Source organism: Ursus americanus, chromosome 8, assembly GCF_024610735.1.
Source record: "Ursus americanus isolate L20-20 chromosome 8, mUrsAme1.1.p, whole genome shotgun sequence".
NCBI lineage: Eukaryota > Metazoa > Chordata > Mammalia > Carnivora > Ursidae > Ursus > Ursus americanus.
Window position 1 is genome coordinate 78,623,080 of NC_142134.1, and position 21,058 is coordinate 78,644,137.

At 52.7% G+C, this 21,058-nt stretch overlaps 1 protein-coding gene across 2 annotated transcripts in view; it reads right to left on the minus strand.

The window, feature by feature from the left end:
- Nucleotides 1–15,538: 15,538 nt before the first annotated feature.
- The window catches only part of C8H4orf50 (chromosome 8 C4orf50 homolog), a 45,708-nt gene continuing 40,188 nt past the window's right edge, over nucleotides 15,539–21,058 (minus strand). For both annotated transcript variants that reach the window (XM_087863932.1, XM_087863931.1), the window contains 2 exons: nucleotides 19,855–19,979; nucleotides 15,539–15,789 (listed from right to left, as the gene is read on the minus strand). In XM_087863932.1, coding sequence (XP_087720058.1) covers nucleotides 15,547–15,789; nucleotides 19,855–19,979 — 368 coding nt within the window. In that variant the 3' untranslated portion in view covers nucleotides 15,539–15,546. The remainder of the gene's footprint in view (nucleotides 15,790–19,854; nucleotides 19,980–21,058) is intronic.

A 21,058-nucleotide genomic window follows, 5' to 3' on the forward strand; every position in this document is an offset into this window, starting at 1 on the left:
AGGAAACACTTCCCTATATCGTACACTCATCTGAAGTTCATTTTATTTCTCAAATGGCAAGTTCCTTTGGAGAGAAGGTCAGCACGCTCTAGCAGCCGGAATGCCGGGATGGGTTCTAGGAGGGCATGGTTAGACTGTGGGGGTTAAAGCCCCCTGCGCTCCCCCCAGCGGCCCTGAGAGCTGTCTCTTCAGGAGACCCCTCTAACAACCCCAGAGGTCCCCTGCTATCCCTCCTGCAGGACCCTCTGGCACCCGTGTCCCTAGCCAATGGGACACAGCCCTGGACAGGAAGCCACAAGCCCCGTGCCAGAGTCACCACATGCCCCTGGCCTCCAGGTCCCTCATCTGTCCCCTGGACAATTACAGTGGACAGTCTCTGAGTTCCTGGGTTCTCAAACTGTCCAGGGCTGCCCCTGTTGTCCCACAGCCCATGGCAGGCGGCTGCCCAGCTTATAGGGCCATCTCTCCCCCAGAGGTCCTCTCTTCCTCTTCTCTGCTCCCTGGCACCTTGGAGGCACTAAGTGAAGGTTTGGGGAATGGACGAGGGAGTGAACAAACGGGAGTGACAGATGGAGTGAACATCGAGACAGAAAATGTGACCCAGAGCCGCCTGGCACACCCTCCGCTCTGACTGGTGAGTAAAGGCCGCAGCCTAGTTAATACCGGGGAGAATGTCCTGGAAGCCCCCAGTGGAGGAAGGACCTCCGCCCTCCTAGGGCATGCAGGGGTGGAGGATGAAGAGATGAGCAGGGTGGGTCCACGCCCTTGGAGAGCACACAGCCGGGCAGGGAAACAGCCTGGTGACGGGCAGCAGACCGAGGTGACTGGAGCAAGGCTCGTCGGCGCGGTGGGGAGCAGGGGCTGGGGAGCTGAATGCATGGGGTGGCAGGGTCTGCTCGAATTCACTTCCTCCTTAGGAAAACCTAGTTTACCAGGAGGGAACCTGACACACCTGCCCAAGCCTCACGGCTGGTACACGGTGTGGCTGGAATTCACACCCGGGCACATCTGGCCCCATATCCCGTTCTCAGGTTTATACAATTAATCTTGATAAAAGACAAGTGGCTCCATCGCCTGAGTCTGCAATATGAGGTGCTGGGTCGTTGGAGCCCCCAGCCCCCACTGCAGAAGGGAACCAAAGCAGAGAGTGGAAGGTTCCCTTAGTAAGCAACATTCTGAGGAGACAGCCTGGTAATGGCATGACCTCCCTATCTTCCTTCCAGTGCCGTTTGTGATTGAGCTCATCACACGGATTCCCCAGGGGCTGAGCTGGCTGCTAGTCCCCAGGTCCCAGCTAAGGCCAAACCCTGAAGACACACGTCGCCTTCCTCCACGTCCTCTTCCCCTGCATTCGATTAGCCTCCAGACAGAGCTCCGGGGAAGGGAAAACCCCACAGTGCATTTGCGGATGTGTTTCATGGCCGCGAGCGCTGAGCGTCTGTACACTCGATGACTCACAGAGTGGCCCGATGAGCAAAGAGAGTCCCGGAATGTTCTGGAGCAGCCTGCCCAAGGAGGCCCAGCCCAGCCTTGCCCTGGCCTTCTGACTCCTTACCAGCCTCCTCCTCTCCATCTCAGTGGCTCTTCTTAATCATGGAGGGAAATTCAGATTTTTGTTGAATATCTTCTAGGAGCTTAGGCTGTGATTGACCTTGGTCAGCTGGATCTCCTGCCTGTGTTGTCATGTTTTCTGCTGGTTATTCTGCCTTCCTGGTCACTTTCTCTGGGCCCTAAGAGGCTGACTCCTAAGGATGAGCCCGATGAGGTGGACTCAAGAATAATGCTTCCCTTGGTCTCTAGCTTCCTGCCAATGACAGATGCAGGCAGGAGCCTGGAGAGAGGAAAAAAAGAAGGTTCCAGAATTTATTCTCCAGCCCATCAAAAGTTGGGCAGATGCAGGGCGGGCTCCTCTAGCCAGTTCTCACCAACTTCTGGGGTAGCAGTGCTCTCTCCTTTCTGCAGCCCTTGGGTGGTATTGGCTTCCTGCTCTTGCCCTCCTCTGCCCCCTCACTCTGCACCCCAACAGCAAATATGTCCCCTTCAATCACCTACTTGGGGAGGTGGCCTCTTTCCTGCCAGAACAGGGGTGGGAGATGAAGAAGCTGAACTGTATAACCTCCAAGACTTGGCCTTCTTTTCCTGTCGGCCCAAATTCTACCAGCCAGGCAGTTCTGTGGTCAAGCCCCCTTTAGGGGTGTGGAGATGGGGGGAGGACTCAATGCCACCACCTCCCACTCCTAGACATGGGTGAGTGCAGCCAGGAAAGACACATGGATGGAACAAGCAGTTCTCTGGAGGAAAAGACCCAAGGAGCCATGTGACTGCAGAGAGGTGGGGCAGCTGGGTCTACAGAGGCCCAGCCCCCCGGCAACCCAGCCCTGGGGCCTCTCACGTCTGACAGCCTCTGGCTCCTGCAGCAAAGCAGGTCCCTCCTGTGCCCCCAAGGTCCTGGTCACTCCCACTGAAGCCCAGACTCTAACTTACCACTCCTCTGGTTCCAGGGGATGAGAAACACCCCAGGGAATGCCAGCTGGATCTGTCCCTCTGGGAACCCAATAATGTCAGGACTGCTCTATGGGCATCCCAACTTTAAAAACCCAAACTTAGAAAGTCTAGAAGTGTGAGCTGTCAGCCAGGCCAGCAGGGACCACGTCAGCCAGCTGACCTTCACCGTCCGCTAGTCGCTGCATAAGATGACATGGAGCCAGATGTTGCCATTAAATCACGTCTTCCAGGCTCCCCCGCCTCTGTGCACCCGTGGGACCATAATACTTCTATTATCTAGGTCACCAGTCTCTCCTCCAGGTGTGTGACCTCTCAGTGTTTCCTCTTTCTCACCTCAGTGAGCATCCAGAACAGTCAGTCAGTGAGTCGGGAAGTGATTGAGTGAGTTGGTGAGTGAGTGAGTGAATGAATGAATGAGTTAATGAACGAGAGGGTGAGAAATGAGTGAGTGAATGAATGAGTGAGCAAATGAATGAATGAGTGAATGAATGAGTTATGAATGAGTGAGTTAATGAATGATGGGTGAATGAATGAATAAATGAGTAGTGAGTTAATGAATGAGTGAGTATGGGGCGCCTGGGTAGCGCAGTGGTTAAGCGTCTGCCTTCGGCTCAGGGCGTGATCCCAGCATTCTGGGATTGAGCCCCACATCAGGCTCCTCCACTAAGAGCCTGCTTCGTCCTCTCCCACTCCCCCTGCTTGTGTTCCCTCTCTCGCTGGCTGTCTCTCTCTGTCAAATAAATAAATAAAATCTTAAAAAAAAATGAATGAGTGAATGAGTGAGTGAATGAATGAGTGAATGAGGGAGTGAGTGAATGAGGGAGTGAGTGAATGAGGAAGTGAGTTAATGAATGAGTGAATGAGTGAGTGATAAGTCCATAAGTGAATGAGTGAGTTAATGAATGAGTGAATGAGTGAGTGATAAAGTCCGTAAGTGAATGAGTGAGTTAATGAATGAGTGAATGAGTGAGTGATGAGTCAGTGAGTGAGTGAGTTAATGAATGAGTGAATGAGTTAACGAATGAATGAGTGATGAGTGATGAATGTGTGAATGAGTGAATAAATGAGTGAGTGAGTGAATGAGTGAGCACTCCTCCAGCATGCAAACTTTGGAGGCAGATAAAAAGCAAATAAACAGAATAGCTAGATAGCAGCCGAGGGGAGTTCTTCGCTGTAGAAGGGTCCCAGCTCACACAGAAAGGAAGGACGTCACCTGCCAGTTTGTACCCACGTCCTGCCAGTTTGTACCCAGTAGTGAATCCATGAATCTGCGTCCTGGGCAGCAGCAGATGCCAACATCACAAAAGAAGGAGCAGCCAGACCCACGTAACACTACCCTGAAGACGTACCCTGAAGGACGTAATGCTACCCTGAAGAGTCTAGGAGAAACCCCAGCTGGCCTGGATCCTACCAAAGCTCTAGGTCCAGGGGAGATTCACGGACACACAGGACAGAGCAATGTGGACGACATCACTGTGGGGACGCAACCAGTAAGAGCCTGCGTGGGCAATTGCAGGGCAAGCCAGCGGCTTCCACCAACAGAATATTCCAGGACAAGAAAGATGAGCAGAGTCAACAAAACATACCACAGGTGCCCATCGATAGATGAACGGACACAGTGGAATACGATTCAACCTTAAACAGGAAGGGCGTTTGGCCACACACTACCACACGGATGACCCTTGCGGACACGGTCACAAGCACAAACGCTGTATGAGTCCATTTGTATGAGGTCCCCCGGGTAGTCAGATTCAGGGACAGGAAGCAGATAGTGGGTGCTGGGGGCTGGGGGAAGGGGGACGTGGGGAGTGAGTGTTCAACAGGGACAGAGCTTCAGTTCGGGAAGATGAGAAAGTTCTGGAGGTGAGGTGGGGACGGTTGCACAATATTAATACCTATTGGTTAAAAATGCTGAATTTTACCACAAAGAGAGACGAATCAGTCAATCACAGTGTAGAGATCTTATTTAGAGTCTGATTCAAACAAACTACCAAAAAAATTTAACTATTAATTCATAAGACAATTAGAAACTTGAAGACTGGATGTTTGACAAAATCAAGGAATTGTTTATTTGAGGTATGATGGCTTTTTAAAATATTTATGAATTCAGTGATAAACTGTCTAGTTTTACTTCAAAAGAATATCTGGGGGGGGAGTGGGCGATGTACAGATGAAACGAGATTGATCTTGAATGAACCAGTGTTGAAGCTGAGTGACATGTACATGGGGGCTGCTTTTAATAGTCTGTCTATTTTTGTAAATGTTTGTATTTTCTCATAAAAAAATGTTTTCCAAAATGGTACCAATGAATTTCTCTGTGCAGATGAGTATCTTCTTCACAAAATACAAATAAATGTCCCTAGAAACTATCAGCCTTTCACCACATAGTATGAAATAGTTACACGCGAGGACTGTCCTAGTCATGGTACAGTAGAGACACCTGCACTGAGGGAATGACTGCTCTCATGAGAGGGGAGGGCGAGGGAAGTAAGTAAGGCAAACAGCAATGGGAAACTGAGGCTCAGAGAGGTCACGTCACCTGGGATCCCACAGCATGTGACCACAGATCTAGAAAAGGCATTCCAGTCTGTCCCATTCCAAGTCGCTGTCCATGACCCTACAAACCAACACTAGGAGAATAATCATCATGATACCGGAAATACCAACATGAAGCTAAGAAAAGATGTCACTGGATCTAGAAGGGGAAACGTATGGTCCTCATAACAACGGCACAGAGAAAGCGTCTGTGTTAAATGCACCAAGGCAGACCGCGTGTGGTGAATACCAGTCCTTCCAAAGGAAAAGTTCCAAGATGAAGAGCAGGTCGGAGGTTTCCCTGCCCCACCGTCCTCCCCACCTCTGCCCCCTCCACCAGCCTTCCCTGTAACACCTTCCCACTGCTCCTCCTACTCCAGGCCCCTGCAATCCCAGGCCCTTTACTCCTTCCGCAGCTACTGGCAGAGTGTCCGGGTGTAGGAGGCATGGGCGTGGGGAGGGGCTGCCGGTGAGACTCCAGCTCCTCCTGCTCTTCTCTGAGTCCTTTCCTTCCTAGCCTTCCCACCCTCAAAGCAAAAATGAAAACAAAACTAATAGTTTCTCATCCAACAGAATTTGCCCCACAGACCACCAGAGGCAGTGACATGTGTGCTTGGGAGTGCCGTTCAAACAACATCGAGCAACTAGTTCGTGCATTCATTCAACAAACACCAGCCACTGTTCTAGATGCTGGGTATACGTCTGTGGGACGACCACGGTTAGTTTCCGGATGCATTCTGAATACCTGGGGATCCACGCACATGCACACACATGTACACACATGCACACACGCACAGGAGCAAAAAGAAGGAGAGAGAAAGGGAACAGAAGTTAAGCTTTTCAGCTTTCTGTGCTCTCCCGAATTCCTGCAGAAAGCCACAGGAAGCTGGCAAACTCACATCTCAGAACCCTGGCAAAGCTGGTGATGGCTGGGGCCACCAGAATACCCACTGACAGCCGGAGGCAGAGGGGGTCACAGCCTGGCCGACACCTGCCCAGGATGCAGCAGGGCCTGGGGTCCCTGCTTCCAGGCTGCTTCAGCCAGGTGACCCCACCCCCGCTGCCGGGAGGTCCCGGCCCTGGGACATGGGGACGGACAGCCCTTCCCATCCCACCTCCCATCCTTGAAGAGACCGTGGGGAAAATATTCCAAGCCTCCTGGAAGTTCAAGGGCTGACAATAAAACCGCCTGCCCCCAAGGACTGGAATCAGTTATTCCCTTCTGAATGTCTTGGATCAGACCCGTCTGGAAAAGCTGGAAGGAAAGCCAAGTGCTGCCAGGAGGCAGAGCGGGGAGGAGGGACACCGTCAGAGGGGATAACAAAGGGGCAGGACCCTGGAGCGGGGCGCTCTTGCCCTTAAGCATGACCCTCCACCCCTCGTTCCACCTTTGGTGCCTGGATTTTCTCTGGTGAACTTTGGATTGCTTGAAATACTTTATGCCAACGTAAAGATCTTTAAACAACGGCAAAGGAGGACGGCAGGGGGACACAAAGCCACCACGTCCTCTGTGATAGGAACTCTGGGGATGTGGTCACTTTGCACCCTGACCGCTGTCCCACTGGGAGGGTGTAGGAGGTCGGGTTGTTCTGACCCGTTCCTCTTCCCGCGCGTGAGTTCCTGACTCAGGAGGGTCTTTCCTCGCACTGTCGATGTCCACCTGTTCGCAAGACTGACTCTGACTGTCCTGAGCGGAGAGGCGGTAAGTGGCGCTGCACGCTCTGTTCACCCTCCTGAGACCCACCGACGACCTGGCTGGGGGCCCAGGGAAGGAATCTCAAGAATTACAAGCAGAACATGGTGACAGGTGGAGCCAGCCTGAACCTGGCGCTTGGCCCAAACCCAGCCTGGCTGGCCCAACCCGAGTCAAACCACAGCCCCGAGTGTGTGAGGATAGCTGGTTGGGGTGGCTGGCTTTGGGCTGGTTTATTACACACTCATATCGAAGCATACAGCCAATTAACACAGAGAAGTCAAGCGACTCACCTAGGGACACACAGGTATTAAGCAGCAGCCCTGTGAGGAGGCCCAGGTCCATGGGCTCCTGGTCCAGAGCTCCTTCTCCCCCCTCAGCCTGGTGCTGGCGTGGGGTAGCAGTAAGTTCCTAGCACAGGAGCGAGGATGCAGGGCTCAGACTACTTGGGGGTAGAAGGGAGGAATTGGTGGCTTTAGTGGGCCACAGAATCCTAATTATGCCTGTGGGCAGAGAACACTGTCCTCTCTCAGGACTGCCGCCAGGCCAGGCCCTGGAAGAGCTCCCGGCTCCTGAGCCAAGCCCAAAGGTGCAAGGGGGCAGAACACGGCCCCCTAGTGATTCACAAGCTGGAGGGCTGCCCTGGGGAGGCATCGTGTGTCCTCCAAGACCCACTGGCCTCTGCCTGCTGACATGGCACCTCTGGGTCTGGGTCAGCAACACGTGGCACAGAGGCTCAGCAGACCCTTTGTGTAGAATCACAAAAAGATACCCCTTCTAGGGGGCCGCAGCCTGCAGACCTCTGTGTGACCTTGTAAAAGGCCCCACCCCCTCCAGACAGACACAGACTTTTGGCAAGGACAGGAGGGCTGGATTTCATCCCCTTTGCCCCTGGGCCAGATGCTTTGTTCAGTATACAACCTGAACAACCAAACACAGCAGCCCTGGAAGAGTGGGGAGGGTAGCTGGCTGGCTGGTTCTTGCTACCTGACAGTGAACCCCAACCTCCACCCCCAGTAAGTATTCTCTGATCCAGCTCTGCCCACCTCGAATCCAGGACAGCGCCAACACCACAGACCCACAAAAATGGCGCATACCCAATAGTGAACCATGGTTAACGACGGGGAGTTAGTTACTTAGGGCCACTGGGACATAACCCATCAGCTTCTGTCTGCCGGCTTCCCCTTGCATGTGTGTGGTGGAGGAGAGCGATTCTTGGGTCTGGTCCAGTGTGAGGCAAACCGCAGGACACCCCGCTCCCGGGGATAGGGATGAGGGAAGCAGCAGCATCTGGAGGCAGCGAGAGTCCAGCTCCCCCCTCTGCACACCACTCTCCCCAGCCCCCAGCCTCACACCTGCGGCCCGGCCCCAGCAGACAGAGCTGCCAGTCCTGAAGCTGGGCCCCAGAGGGCTTGTGAGCCTAGGGGAGTACTTAGCTGAGATTTATAGCTGAGGGAGTGTCTCTGTGTGTGTGTGTGTATGTGTGTGTGTGTGTGTGTGTGTGTGTGTGTGTGTGTGTGTGGAGGGGAGAGGGAGGAGGAGAAGGAAGAGGCTGGAAGGAGGAGGGGAGGGGGGATCAGCTCCTGGCAGGAGCTCCCTGAGCCAAGCAGTGCTGCAGAGGAGCACTGCAGGCCAGCACTGGTGCTGGGAGCTCTGTGCCCCAAAGCAGATCGACTTGGGACAGAGCCGAGGCTTCTCCATGGGTCTCATCCTTAAAGAACAAGGAATATGGCTCAGCCCAAGAAGCCATGAGAAGCCCACAAAGCCTGGCCTGGGCCCCTGGCAAAGGGAGAGGAGGAGCGCAGCTTCAAACAGATGTGCCTTCCCTCTCCTGAGGATGTGGAAGTGTGTTACCAGGGACATGAGTCACCATTTGTCCTGTTCACTGTACACAGACCCTCAGGATGATTTCCTTCAGGGCTCAGAGCTGGAAGAAAGATTCTTCAGACCTGTTTCTTTTCATTGGAAAGTCAGCACCAAGAAACCCATGCTATTCCCCTTTTTTGCCTTGACTACCAGGAAGCTCAGAACTCACTTTTCCATTCAGTTGTCACAGGCGCCCATGGCCTCGGTGCCCAGTATGGTTATTCTCTCTGACTCTCCCTCTTCGACTATTATCTGACCCTAAGTTTTCACTCTTCTGTAATACAGATTCTTTTTATTGTATCTGTGCTTTTTTTTTTTTTAAGATTTTATTTATTTATTTGACACAGAGAGAGAGCCAGTGAGAGAGGGAACACAAGCAGGGGGAGAGGGAGAGGAAGAAGCAGGCTCCCAGCAGAGGAGGGAGCCCGATGGGGGGCTCGATCTCAGGACCCTGGGATCACGCCTCGAGCCGAAGGCAGACGCTTAACGACTGAGCCACCCAGGTGCCCCTGTATCTGTGCTTTTATTTTAGGTCTCTCGAGCTCCTTCCTGGAAGTGGATAGGAACATGTGTGACATGCACGGGGAAGGGGGTGTGTGTGGATTACAGGGGTATAGACGTGAGGACCTGAGTGCCAGGTGCAAGGAAAACCGATTTCAGAGTCAGAGCCCTACAGACTGGGACTCAAATCCTGGCTCTAGCAGTTTGGGCCTCTGACAGCCTCAGTTTTCTCAGCCGCAAAATGGGCATAAAGCCCCTCCCTCGCAGGCTGGACAGTGAAGAAGTTCGGAGACACAGCGCCGGCCTGGAGCCGTGGGTGCAGCTCTGTGTCCGGTCGGACCTCCAGCAATGGGAAGGTTGATACTGTCCCCTGACTTTTGCTGGTGAAGAATTTAACAACAACAGAAATAACCAGTTTACACAGTGAGGGGGCTCTGGGCTTTATGCCTCACTGAACTGCCTCCTTTAAGTGTCCCCATTTTACAGATATGAACACTGAGGCCCAGAAGGGCTAAACTTGCCCGAGGCCATATAGACAGCAAATGCAGGCGGCTGGAGCCGACCCTGATCCTCCAGGTAAATGCTCCCAAGGTCAGCTAGCGGGCACAGTGGATCAGAGGGCAAACGCTGGGAGGCAGGACCCATGGGCTGCTCGGAGACCCTGGGGCTGCTGTAGAGGGACGCAAGCCGGAGGGGTCGTGGGTCAGATCCCTGAGGGCCCGCGGGCCCCGTGGCTGGGGCTGGGCTGCCTCCCCCAGACCTGGGCTCAGAGGAGGAAGGAGCAGCGTGGGAAATCATTTTACGGCCTACACGGTAATTTCTTTGTTTTTGAAGTGCTTCCTCTGTTCAGTGGTGGAGGCCGGCTTTCCACTGGAAGAGTGGTAGCAAGCTGCACTTTAAAATAACATCAATACCAGGAACAGCTAAGGTTCAGGCTCTTAGCCTCTACTTAATCCTTCTGGAATACACTTTGTGAGGTGGAACCTGTTATTTGAATCATTTTCCAGGAAAGGAGACAGAGGCACAGAGAAGTTAAGAGATTGCTCAAGGTCACACAGCTGCTGGGGAGCGGAGCTGGGGTTCTGGCCCAGGTAGACGAGCTGCAGAGCTCTCTCTCTCTTAGCTGCTTAGTGTCTGCTGCCCATGTTAGATTTCTTAGTTTTAAAAGGGTCAAAAAGAAAAAAAAGAAGAAAAAAAGAAGGGGGACACACTGAACAGCAGAAATGAGCATTCTTCCCGATAAAAAACCGGGACTTTAGGCAAGGGAAGTCGGCCAGCCCTGGCAAGGAGACTCTGCGGAGGAGGGAGAACACTAGAAAGGACCAGAGACCCTGAGGGAGTGCACAGCTCTGAGCTGGGGAGGTGGCGAGGGCCAGTGCGAGGCCTCAGCCTGCGGGACCGGGCTGCTGCTTTCGGGACTAAATTTGTGAGTGGGTTTTCTGCGGCTCCTGGAGAAGCTCTGCTGCGTCACCACCGCAGGGACCGAGCGGCACAGTGACTTTATTCCAGTCGCTCTTGCCACCTGCCCACCAACCCCCCAGCTGATCCATGTCACCAGGCTGCCCTCTCTCCTGCTCTGTCTCCCTATCATCCCGCCCGAGGGGACTCTGCTTCCAGTCTGGTTTTCAAACATCACGTGCACCGAGACAGCGGCAGTGTTTCCACGGCCCCCACTGTGTTCCAGAGCCTGTTTTCAATGCTTTCTGTAAATGACCCCACTCGTCTCTCAGACGCTCCCTGGGGGCAGGCATCCTATTTGACAGATCAGAAAACTGAGGCACAAAGAAGTAAGCTGTGGCAGGGTGTGTGCCGGGCTCCTAGGCCTCCTGCCTGCCAGCATTAGAAGGAGGGAAAGAGGGACACCCAGGGACAGGGAGTAATCGGGCCAGGCACGCATCACAGACAGGCCAGACACCTAGCGAGGCTCCAGTGAGGTGAGATGATGCCTTTAGGGGCAGGGAGGGGTGGAGCTGGGTAGTGAATGCAGGCGCCGCCACACGAGCCACCTCTGGCTTCCTAGGCCCCAGCCAGAGGCTTCTACCTGGGGAGCTGCGGTGTTAGCCACCAAGCACAGTATCCAGCACAGAGCATAGCTCAGAAGCTCTAGGTCCCTTCCTGCTGGCCCCACCCGGGCCACCACCTCTGCCCTCGGGACCCTATCACCCTTCATGGCGCAGCCCAAATGCCACCTTCTCTGCTCCCCCTTGGCCTCCAACTCCCTGGGGCCCTATCGTCATCTGGCCCTGGTGGCCAGATCCTAGCTCTGCCTCACTGAGGTCACTCATGCCACACATCACATCCCAACCAGGCTGTGAGCGTCTGTGAGATGGAAACCTGGACAGTCCCTCATTGGGGTCAGGAAGCAAACACCTGCTTGAGGGCTCCCATCTCTTCACTCCGGAGTTCCCCAGTAAGGACAGGGCTCCCCTCTGTCTAGTTCGCCATCTCCAACCATGCCTGGCACATCGTAGGGGCTCAGAGGTAGACGCTGAGCTGAAAGAACACATTTTAGAGTGAGCGCAGGGCTGTGGGCAACCAAGAACCCCCCCACCCCCAGCATTGCAAGTGGGACCTCTGGGTGATGTAGGGAGCGGGGCTGGCCAGGGCTCTCAAAGCTTTGAGGCAGCAATTCCTCCTCCAGGAATTTAGCCTCAGATAGACTCACACGTGTGCAAAGAGGTGCACATACATGCATTTTCACAACTGTACCGGTTTTAACAGCAAAAGATCAGAAACAACGCAAACGTCCATCAAGAGGACTGGTAGGAACCACACGATGGGAAACAACGCGACCGTTCAAAAAATGAATGAGAGATGTATGTTTTGATGCAGAATGATGACCAAGATATATGAAACGGCACCTACGCATCTGCCTGAGTGCTACTGCTGACAGTATATCAGCGTCTCTGGAAGGGTTCCTAAAAAGCTGGGACCTGTTCACCTCTGCAGAAGGGAACTGGGGACAAGGACGAAATCTGCACTGTGCACACTTCCGCGCCTTCCAAATTCTGAAGAATGAAAATGTCTTACTCATACTAACACGCATAAGTAAACCAGACACAGTAGGATTGCAAAAAGGTAGCACCTTCCTTCTGGCACCTTCCATTCCAGATTACAGAAAGACGAGTATGTCCACCCCATTTCCTACCCCTGACCCCACCCCAGACCTTGGCACATGTGGCTGCCCAGGTCTGCAATCCTTCTTCCTTGGCTGACCCCTGCTCATCTCCAGGACCCTTCACAGTTGACACCTCTTCCAGGAAGTCCTCACTGACCCTTCACTGGTTGGCCACAGCTTTGTGCCCCCAGGCCCTGGGCCCTCCCTCCTGCACCAGCCCATGCCATGCAGTCTCAGATGATCTGTACATCTGTCCGCCAGGAGCCTGGAAGATGGGAACCTGGGATGTGACCCCGTGACCCAGCTCCCAGCCCTTCACCTGCCCCAGGAGTTGCCCAGGGAAGTCTCTGCTGAGAGGAACCTCTGCCACTCCAGCAAAATGCCTCCCAGGAGAGCAGGACAATGAATCAGGCAGCAGGGAGACACACTGCACTTAACATTTTCTGCTGCTTGGCCACGGGCCAGGCCAACCCTCTCATCTGATTTACTTAAAAGCCCAGGTGGGGCCCTTTTGCCGTAGTGAGGGGTGGGGGATATGCATTACCTCGCTTGGGTTCGCGGCTTCCGTGCTGCAGAGCCTGGCCAGACGATCCCATAGAAGGCCACCATTGTCGCTCGCTGACAGCCCGTCTGACAGATTGTTTTCTGCCGCGGCAGCCTGGGCTGGCCCCTCTGGCTGCTCTCCAGCGGTGTCAGGTCCTTCACAGTGGCGTTCTGGTGCGGGGGTCGGCCAGGCACCGGCTTCCCGCAGGCCGAATTCCTGCCCGACCCCGCTCAGCCTCCCAGGCAGGTACAGCCTTCACGCCCAGGGGCGTCTGACCGGACTGCACCCTGGCCACACTGGGCCCGCTGAGGAGGTGGCCCTGTCCAAGGGCTGGGGTCTGTGGTTGAGGCGAAGAAAATACCAGAGTCCTCCATCCACCATCACAAAAGTGCCCCCAGGGGATCACGGCATAAAGCAACGACCCAGCTTGAGGTGACGCGAAGTGTCAGCCCCAGGTGGGAACTCGTCGCTGGGTTAATAAGTGGTTTCTGGCTTCGAAACATCATTTATCATGGAATCACCACGTTAGGCTGCGAAGATCGCCTTGGCTTCCGGTCATGGGCTCCCCCAGCTGCCTCTCCACTGAGGCCACGAATATGAGCCGAAATGGGGGGTGGGGAGCACTTCCGTGACAGGACGCAGGGCACCCGAACCTGGAGACTGGGGGCGGTCTCGCGGGCATCCGGCCGGCTTAGCAGGGCGGGGCAGCTGGCTGGGCGCTGACTTCACTGGTTAGATACTCTCTTCATCACATTCCCGATGCTCAAAGCTGATGGCGTTGTCCCAGAATAAAGGTGGGAAAGGTGCCAGAGGAGGAGGTCACACACGGATGTTAGGGATCCCTCTGCAGGACGCCACACCGCTGGCAGTCCCGGGTGTAAACCAGACCACGCAGGGATGACAACAGTGTTTTCCCACACTGGGGTTCCTTGAGCGCTGGTGTGGGGACCACAGGGCTGCCAGGAGGCCCTGGAGGACAGAGACGGACCGCATCTTCTTTGTTTCTGCTTCCCAGGGCCTCCCCAAGGACCCTCACAGGGCCGTTCCTCCTAAACGCTAACTGAACAAATGGATGGGTGGGTCTATTGACAAATCCGTCCAAGGATAGGTGCATGGCTGCAATGACCCATCTCACAGCCCCTTGGGCAAACCAAGATGGTAGCAGCGCTGTGTGCTGACACTTGCTTGATCGCCTGGCTTTTCTTACAAATCAATGGCTCCCCCCAGTTTCCCTCAGAATAAATCCATTTGTCTTTGTCACTGCAGTGTGGTTAGGTGTACAAGATGTCAACATTACGGAAATCTAGGTCAAGGGTATGTAGGAACTGTCTGTACTTTTCAATGTAAAAGTTAAACAACATTAAAATAAAATCTTCATGCTTTGACTGCTACCCCGGGAGTCCTAAGTGTCTTGTCCCCGTAGTTCCCTGTCCCTCAGTGACCAGAGCTTCCAGGAGAGAACAGCCCTGGGAAGGTAACCCTGACCTTTCCCTCAAACTGCTCACCAGTCCCTTTCTAAAGACAGAGATGATGTCTCTGATTGAGCCTGGGGACAGGATCTGAGTATATGTGGTCCAAGCTAACCTTGATTCTCTCGTTGGGTAGCCTGCCCTCGGGATGGCAGGTAGCCTACCCCCGAGTCCTACACCCACATCAGGGCATGAGTCCTGTTCTCAGGGAAAGGGAGAGGTGCTGGATGGGACGAGGCAGTCACCCCCTGCACCTGGCTTGGCAAGGGGTTGCTTCGCACACTTCTGCTTCGATGATACACCCAAAGTTCAATTTCATGCCTCAGAGCCTTGCACATGCTGTTCCCTTTGACTGTGACACCCTTCCCTATCTCATCCATGTGTAGAACACCTCAATGGGCCTAGGGCCTCTTTCAGCCCTTCCCTCCAGAATGACCTCCATTCTCCGAAGCCAGGCAGAAAGGGCCCTTCCCTTCATCTCACGTCTTAGGGCACACTTAATGTGCTGCATGGAGCTTTGCTCGTCCATGCGTCCCGTTGTCCTGTGAGCCCCAGGGCGGGGACCAAAGCTGGCTTGCCCCCTCACCCTCACATTATATTTCCTGGCATTTGTTGGATGTCAACACGTGTCTGTTGAATGATTGGGCTTATTAGAAAGTTCTGGTTGGTTTCAATGTTTTAAAATGTCAAATATGTAATTACTTAAATCAAGTGTTTCTGTTAATAGATGAAAATCTTTTAAAACACCGGGAGAGGCCCTGAGGGCAGGAATGTAGCTAAACTGTTCTCTGCGCCTGGCAATGTTAGGAGCTATCGGACTAGTCTGGGGCTTCCCACCCCGGCACTGTCAACACTGGGGCTGGACAATCTCTGTTGCAGGACGCGGTCTCGTGCAGCGTGGGTGGTGTAACCGCAGCCTGGCCTCTGCCCACTAGAAGCCAGGAGCACTTCCCCGTTGGGACGACAAAAAACGTCTCTGGACATTGCCAAATTTTACCTGCTTGCGAAAAATCATGCCCAGTGGAGAACCATCGGACCTGTCATTCAGTAGGTTTTGGGACAGTAAATATTCTCTTTGCTGCCTTGACATTAGCCAAAGCCGAAGCCCTCAGAATGTGCGAGCAGAGTCCAGTATTTTTCCCAAGACCTGACAACCAACACAGACCCCCCCACCCCCGAGCCAAAGGCAAAACCACTTGCCTCTGAATGAGGCCTTTGATTGCTACCAATTTCTTAAAGCAGTGTCTGAAGGTTCTGCTTCAAATATTTATGGAGTCTACGAAATGGCCCCAGAGCGTGAGTGGTTCTATTAAATTTATAACTCCAGTGGTGATTTATTGACCTGGGAATTGCTGCAAATGCTTTGTCGAAGCTCTTTGTGGAAAGCCAGGATCCTCACGGGACTCAGGACCTCAGAGGGTGGCTGGAGGCCATCAGCTGGGAGGATGGGACAGGATGGTCCACCTTCTCGCAGGCACTGTGCGGGGAGCACTGGCTCCGTGGCGGCTGCAGCCGGACCTGCTCCAGGAGCGGGCGTCTGCCCTGAGGGCAGGGCAAGCTGGAGGCAAGAGCAGAATGAAATGGTCTCCACTTCTACATGTTCGTAAAAGCCCCCGACCCCACCTTTATCCAGGGAAGAGACAGCAATCACAAGGGGCATTTACTGAGCATTTTCCGTGCCTCCCACCAGCGCTCCTCCTGCATCACTCACTTCCTTCTATGCCAGGTCAATGAGGCACACACGCCATCATGGTGACACGGGCAAGAGCCGGGGCCGGGGGGCAGCTCCCACCACATCACCCAGAAGGTGTCTGCCAAGACAATCGTAGATGGCTGTCCCCATACGGCAGATTGCTTGTTCGCAGGGTCGCGAGATGGTGACCATCTCATCAGAAGGAAATCAGCATCAACGGGATGCCGACCTCATGCCCAGCACTGCCCACAGCCCTTCTCAACAAGCTGGTTCACCTGTCTCCACGGAATCCTCCCACCCAGCGGTTATCAGGCCCGCACGATGGATGAGGAACCCTGTGCCTGTTTCACAGACTCTAAATAGCTTTCCTACATCTATGTAGCTCTGACGTGCCTGGCTCAATGCCCAAACCCAACCACCCGACCTCAAAACCCCACTCTTCCTAGAGCTCCCCCAGCATCTACTATACGGTCTCAGCCCTTCATGCCCAGCATCCCCCACTTATCACATGCCTTCCCTGCCAGTGACGGGAAGGAAGGACCCCCGTGCTCAGCAGTGTGAGTCCTACTTCCGTGCCTGCTCAGTCCTCTGGCAGACTGACTGGCGGGTCTGTGCCTCACCAGTCAGACAGGTAGAAAGGAGCAAACTTCTCCGGTGACCCCAGGGGAGCAGTGACCAGTGAGCAATGGTGCACCCTCAGTGCCTCTCAGCACCAGTGGAAGATGGCGGAGAAAGACAGAGCAAGAAAGGAGAGGGAGTGAGGGTCACCGAGCACTGCCCCTCGGGCCCCGCCTGGACCAGGCCTTCGCCCAGGATGCTGCCCACCGAACGGTGCAGGCAGGCAGACACACGCATAGCTCCACTGCCGAGACAGAGCCGGGAGAGAGGCCCACGCAGCCGCCAGGGGAGCACCCAGGAGGGAAGCACCCCCTGCACACTGAGGAAGGCCTCCTGGAGGAGGCGGTGTCTGAGCCAGACTTTTGGGAAGGCGCAGGATTCTGCGGCATTAAAAACAGAATGTCATTCCATGTAGTGCAATGCACACCCAGAATGTGAACAGCGACTTAAGGAATCTGGACTTGTCATCATATTAAGAATAGTTCAAACCTTATGAAACTGCAGATTTTGTAGGAAGGGGGTATGTACTATTTCATATGGTTCAACCTTCAACAGTGAACATTTATTGAGCTCCCATGATGGGCCAGGTATCATGCTAAGCAATGTACACATATTGATTCATTCAGTCTTGAACCCAAAGAGGTAACTAATGTCATTATCCCATTACACAGATGAAGAAACAGAGGCCCAAAGAGGTTAATGACTTGCCTGTGGCCACACAGCTAATAGGAGGCAAAGTCAGGATTCGACCCTAGGCCACAGGGCCCCCCAACCCCGCACCGTTCACACTACAGTTAAACACAGGATAGATGATGGGTCTTCAGTGACCGAGTGACAAGATCACGGTGATGTGACATAGGGGCAAATATTTCTCCAATCACCAAACGTTTACCAGCCTTCTCAGGATTTTTTTTTTTTTTTTGGCCTATTTTTAGGCTCCTTTCTGCTTTTTTTTTTTTTTTTTTTTTTTGTCTAAGCTCAACCATAATAGAATTGTGACATGTGACAAATTTAGTTACTGTCCTTCAAAAAATGACCTCATTTTCCTGATGGGTCACTGATCCCCTGGTGCAATTACCTAACAAACTCATTTTCCCTGTAGGAAGCTCTTACCCCGAGCCAGCCCGGATCCACGGCTTGCAAGCTGTTTCTCTGCAAGGCAGAGGGCTCTGTTCCTTGGTGCCCTTTGCAACTGAGCAGAACCATGACTGAGCAGGGGGGTGACAACGCAGTGCTGGGGGTGAGCTCGGCCACTTACTAACTGTGTGACCTGGGGTTGCTGTTTACTCCCTCTGAACCCCACCTTTTCTCATAGGGAAAGGGGGCTAATGCCGATTCCTATTTTGTCGGCCCCTCTTGAGGACTGGAAAAGCCAGTGCATCGGACATAGTAAGCAAGCAGGAGGGGGGGTTCTTTCCCATCGTGTTCTCATCCACATCCATCACTGGGATCTCCTAGACTCCTTGCTACACCTTCTCACTTCATGCTGCAGCCACGTTCAACAGCTCGCAGTTCCCCCAACACCTGAGCAGCACTCACCCCTCTGTCCTGGAGGGCATTGTTCCCTTTGTCTAGAATGCCTCCCACCTGCTTGTGATAAGCCAGGCTTATCACAAAGATCAAAAGTCAGAGGTAATTTTCCTAGAGAAAGACCAGAGCTGGAAAGAAAGTTCTCATTCCTAGGTAATAAACCTGTAGACAAGGAATTTAAAATGAAAGTCACTAGTCAGGAAAGAAAAAAAAAAAAGATTTAAGAAGGTCGGTAGCAATGGCTAGCATTTATGAAACGCCTTCCTTGCACCCAGCGGAATAGCAAGCAAGTATGTGAGTGATTTCACCTAACTGTCTCAACAATTCTAAGAGATAAATGTTGTCTCCAGGTTTTATTTTTATTTTTTAAAGCATTAAATTATTTATTTATTTATTTATTTATTTATTTATTTGTTTTATTTATTTATTTATTTAAGAGACAGAAGGCACTACTGAGGCGGGCAGGGGCAGAGGCAGAGGGAGAAGCAGGCTCCCCGAGGAGCAGGGAGCCCGATGGGGGACTCGATCCCAGGACCCTGAGATCGTGACCTGAGCTGAAAGCAGACGGTGAACTGACTGAGCCGCCCAGGAGTCCCTGTCTCCAGGTTTTAGATGAAAAATTAATAGAATCATGGAGGCAGGAGAGAAGCCACAGGAATGCCAGTAGAAGGAAACCGATAATAGGCTGAGATAAAATGCTAAGAATAAGATCAGTTGTCTCCTAAGTCACAGCTGCTTTTTTTTTCCTCTTGAGCATCTCCCTCGTTCAGACACATATTCAGCCCTGCTTCGCGGATTTTGTGCTCATATCAGCAGTAGGAGGTGTTACCCCATGTGACAGACGAGGAGGCAGAGACACAGACACATTAAGTAATCTGCCTACCATCACACCCAACTACAGCTGGGATTTGAACTCAGGCCTGTCAGACTCCACAGCTCATAAGTAAAATATGTTTTCTCTGGGAAAAGAGAGGGCTGCTCTGGCTCCAACTGGTTAGGACATTTTGGACCGAACTTCCAGTAAGTACTGGAAAAGCTGGACAGAACATAACACAGCGTCTATTTAAACCATCCAAAAGCTACCAAGATGGTCGGGATCTGTGGGACTAAAACAGAAAACAGGAGACAAGCCGGAGTAGCTGGCATGGCCGGGGAGGCCGTGTTTCCCTCCAGGTGGGGTCAGAGATAGTGGCGGCTGAGAGGCAGAAGGCTAAGCGGAGCTTCTGAGAGCTTCATGGGATGGACAAGGACCAAGGACGAAAGATGCTGATAAACATTCTACAGGCTTCTGGTTGGGACCCTAAAGGCTCTGCCCGACAAGTAAGAGTGAACAGGAAGGAAATCAGACCTCGCAGTTACTGAAACTCCTCTCTGAACCAGTTATTCCTCAGATGTGAGGCATGGTCTCTGTGCTGGCCTTGCCAACTGTCAAAAGCAAAAGGAAGCCCTTTCTGATGAAGACACTATCCACCAGCAATGATGTCTTTGTTTTCACACACGATGTCCAGTACTCCATGAAAATACCCAGACACAGAACACACAACTTGATCAAACCCACAAATTAAAAAAGAGATAATAGACAGAGACCAGGAGGGGAAACAAAGGAGTCTCTCTCTGTGGGGCTGGGCATTTTCCAGTTCTTGACCCGGTGATGGCTTTTGGGACATCACTCCATGATAAACCATTGATCTGTATGCTTACAAGTTGGGTCCTTTTCCATATTCACGCTATACTTTTAATTAAAAGTTCATCTAAGAAATTAGATGACTGATGTCCTCTCACCTTCAGAGAATCCAGTCGAGCCATCTGTGCTGGCCATTCAGCCTCGGGAACAGGCCAGGACTCTGAATACAAAGATCTTTGGATGATGACACTGTCCATTTTGGGATTCAGGAGGCATTTTTGAGCTAGAAGAGAGTATTCTCAGTCAAGCCTCAACCCAGAAATCTATTCTAAAAATCAACAAGTCTCTAAGCCTTGGAATAACCTTTTCCAGTCTCTGTCATTCCATGATCTCCACATCCCATGACAGGGGCCCTCTCGGGTGCCCTTGAACGCTCAAGTACATTATCCATACCCCTCTGATGGTCCTGCCATGGTCATGGGTATCCTAGAAGACTGCCTGCCTGCCTCAGCTTTCCCTCCCAGCTGCCAGCTCATACAACACAGGGACCACCACCTCAACAAGCCGACCCATCTTTGTAAGCCCTACCCACCTACCTGGGGTCTGGTACATAGCAGCCTCCCAGAAATGTTGAATGCACAAGTAACTCAATCAATCTAGCACATTTCTTTCTTTTAAAGGTGAGGATGCTGAGCCCAGAGAAGGACGGACACTGGCACAAATTACTGGCGATGCAGGACCAAGTGGACTTTACGCCCTTCCAACCGTGAAAACGGACGCCCACACAGACTGCAAGGATAGGAGAGGAAGGTACAGGAGGACAGGCCCAGCCTGAGCAGACAAAGACAGAAAAGATCTCTCCTTCTGGCTCAGGCACTAGACACTCCTGAGAAAGGTCCTATCATCCTCCTTTAGAAGGTAAGACTCGGGGGCTCAGAGAGGTTAATTAACTCATCCAAGATTACACAGCTGGTAAGTACAGACTCCCGTAATAAGAATTGCTAGATGAGCAGATCTCAAGAGCAGCTCAGGCACCTAAAGTCAACATCATCTATACTTTCTCCAAGTTTCTATTGAACCCCTGTTATGAACATAACCCTAAACAAATCCTTAGAGGTCTCCCTTCCCCCATGCTGAGAGCACGTTGCACTTAACCAGGGAAATTCTGCCTGCCCGGGGGGCATCTTAATTTCCTTTTTCATGATAAAAATAGCAGAACACAAGCAATCACCCCCTACCATCTTCCTAAGTAACCACTGTCAGAACTTGAGTTTATCTGCTAGTGTAAGTTTTAATTATCCAGACATGCTTAGATACCATCATCACTGTAATCATCCAGTACAGTCCATTCCCTTTACACAT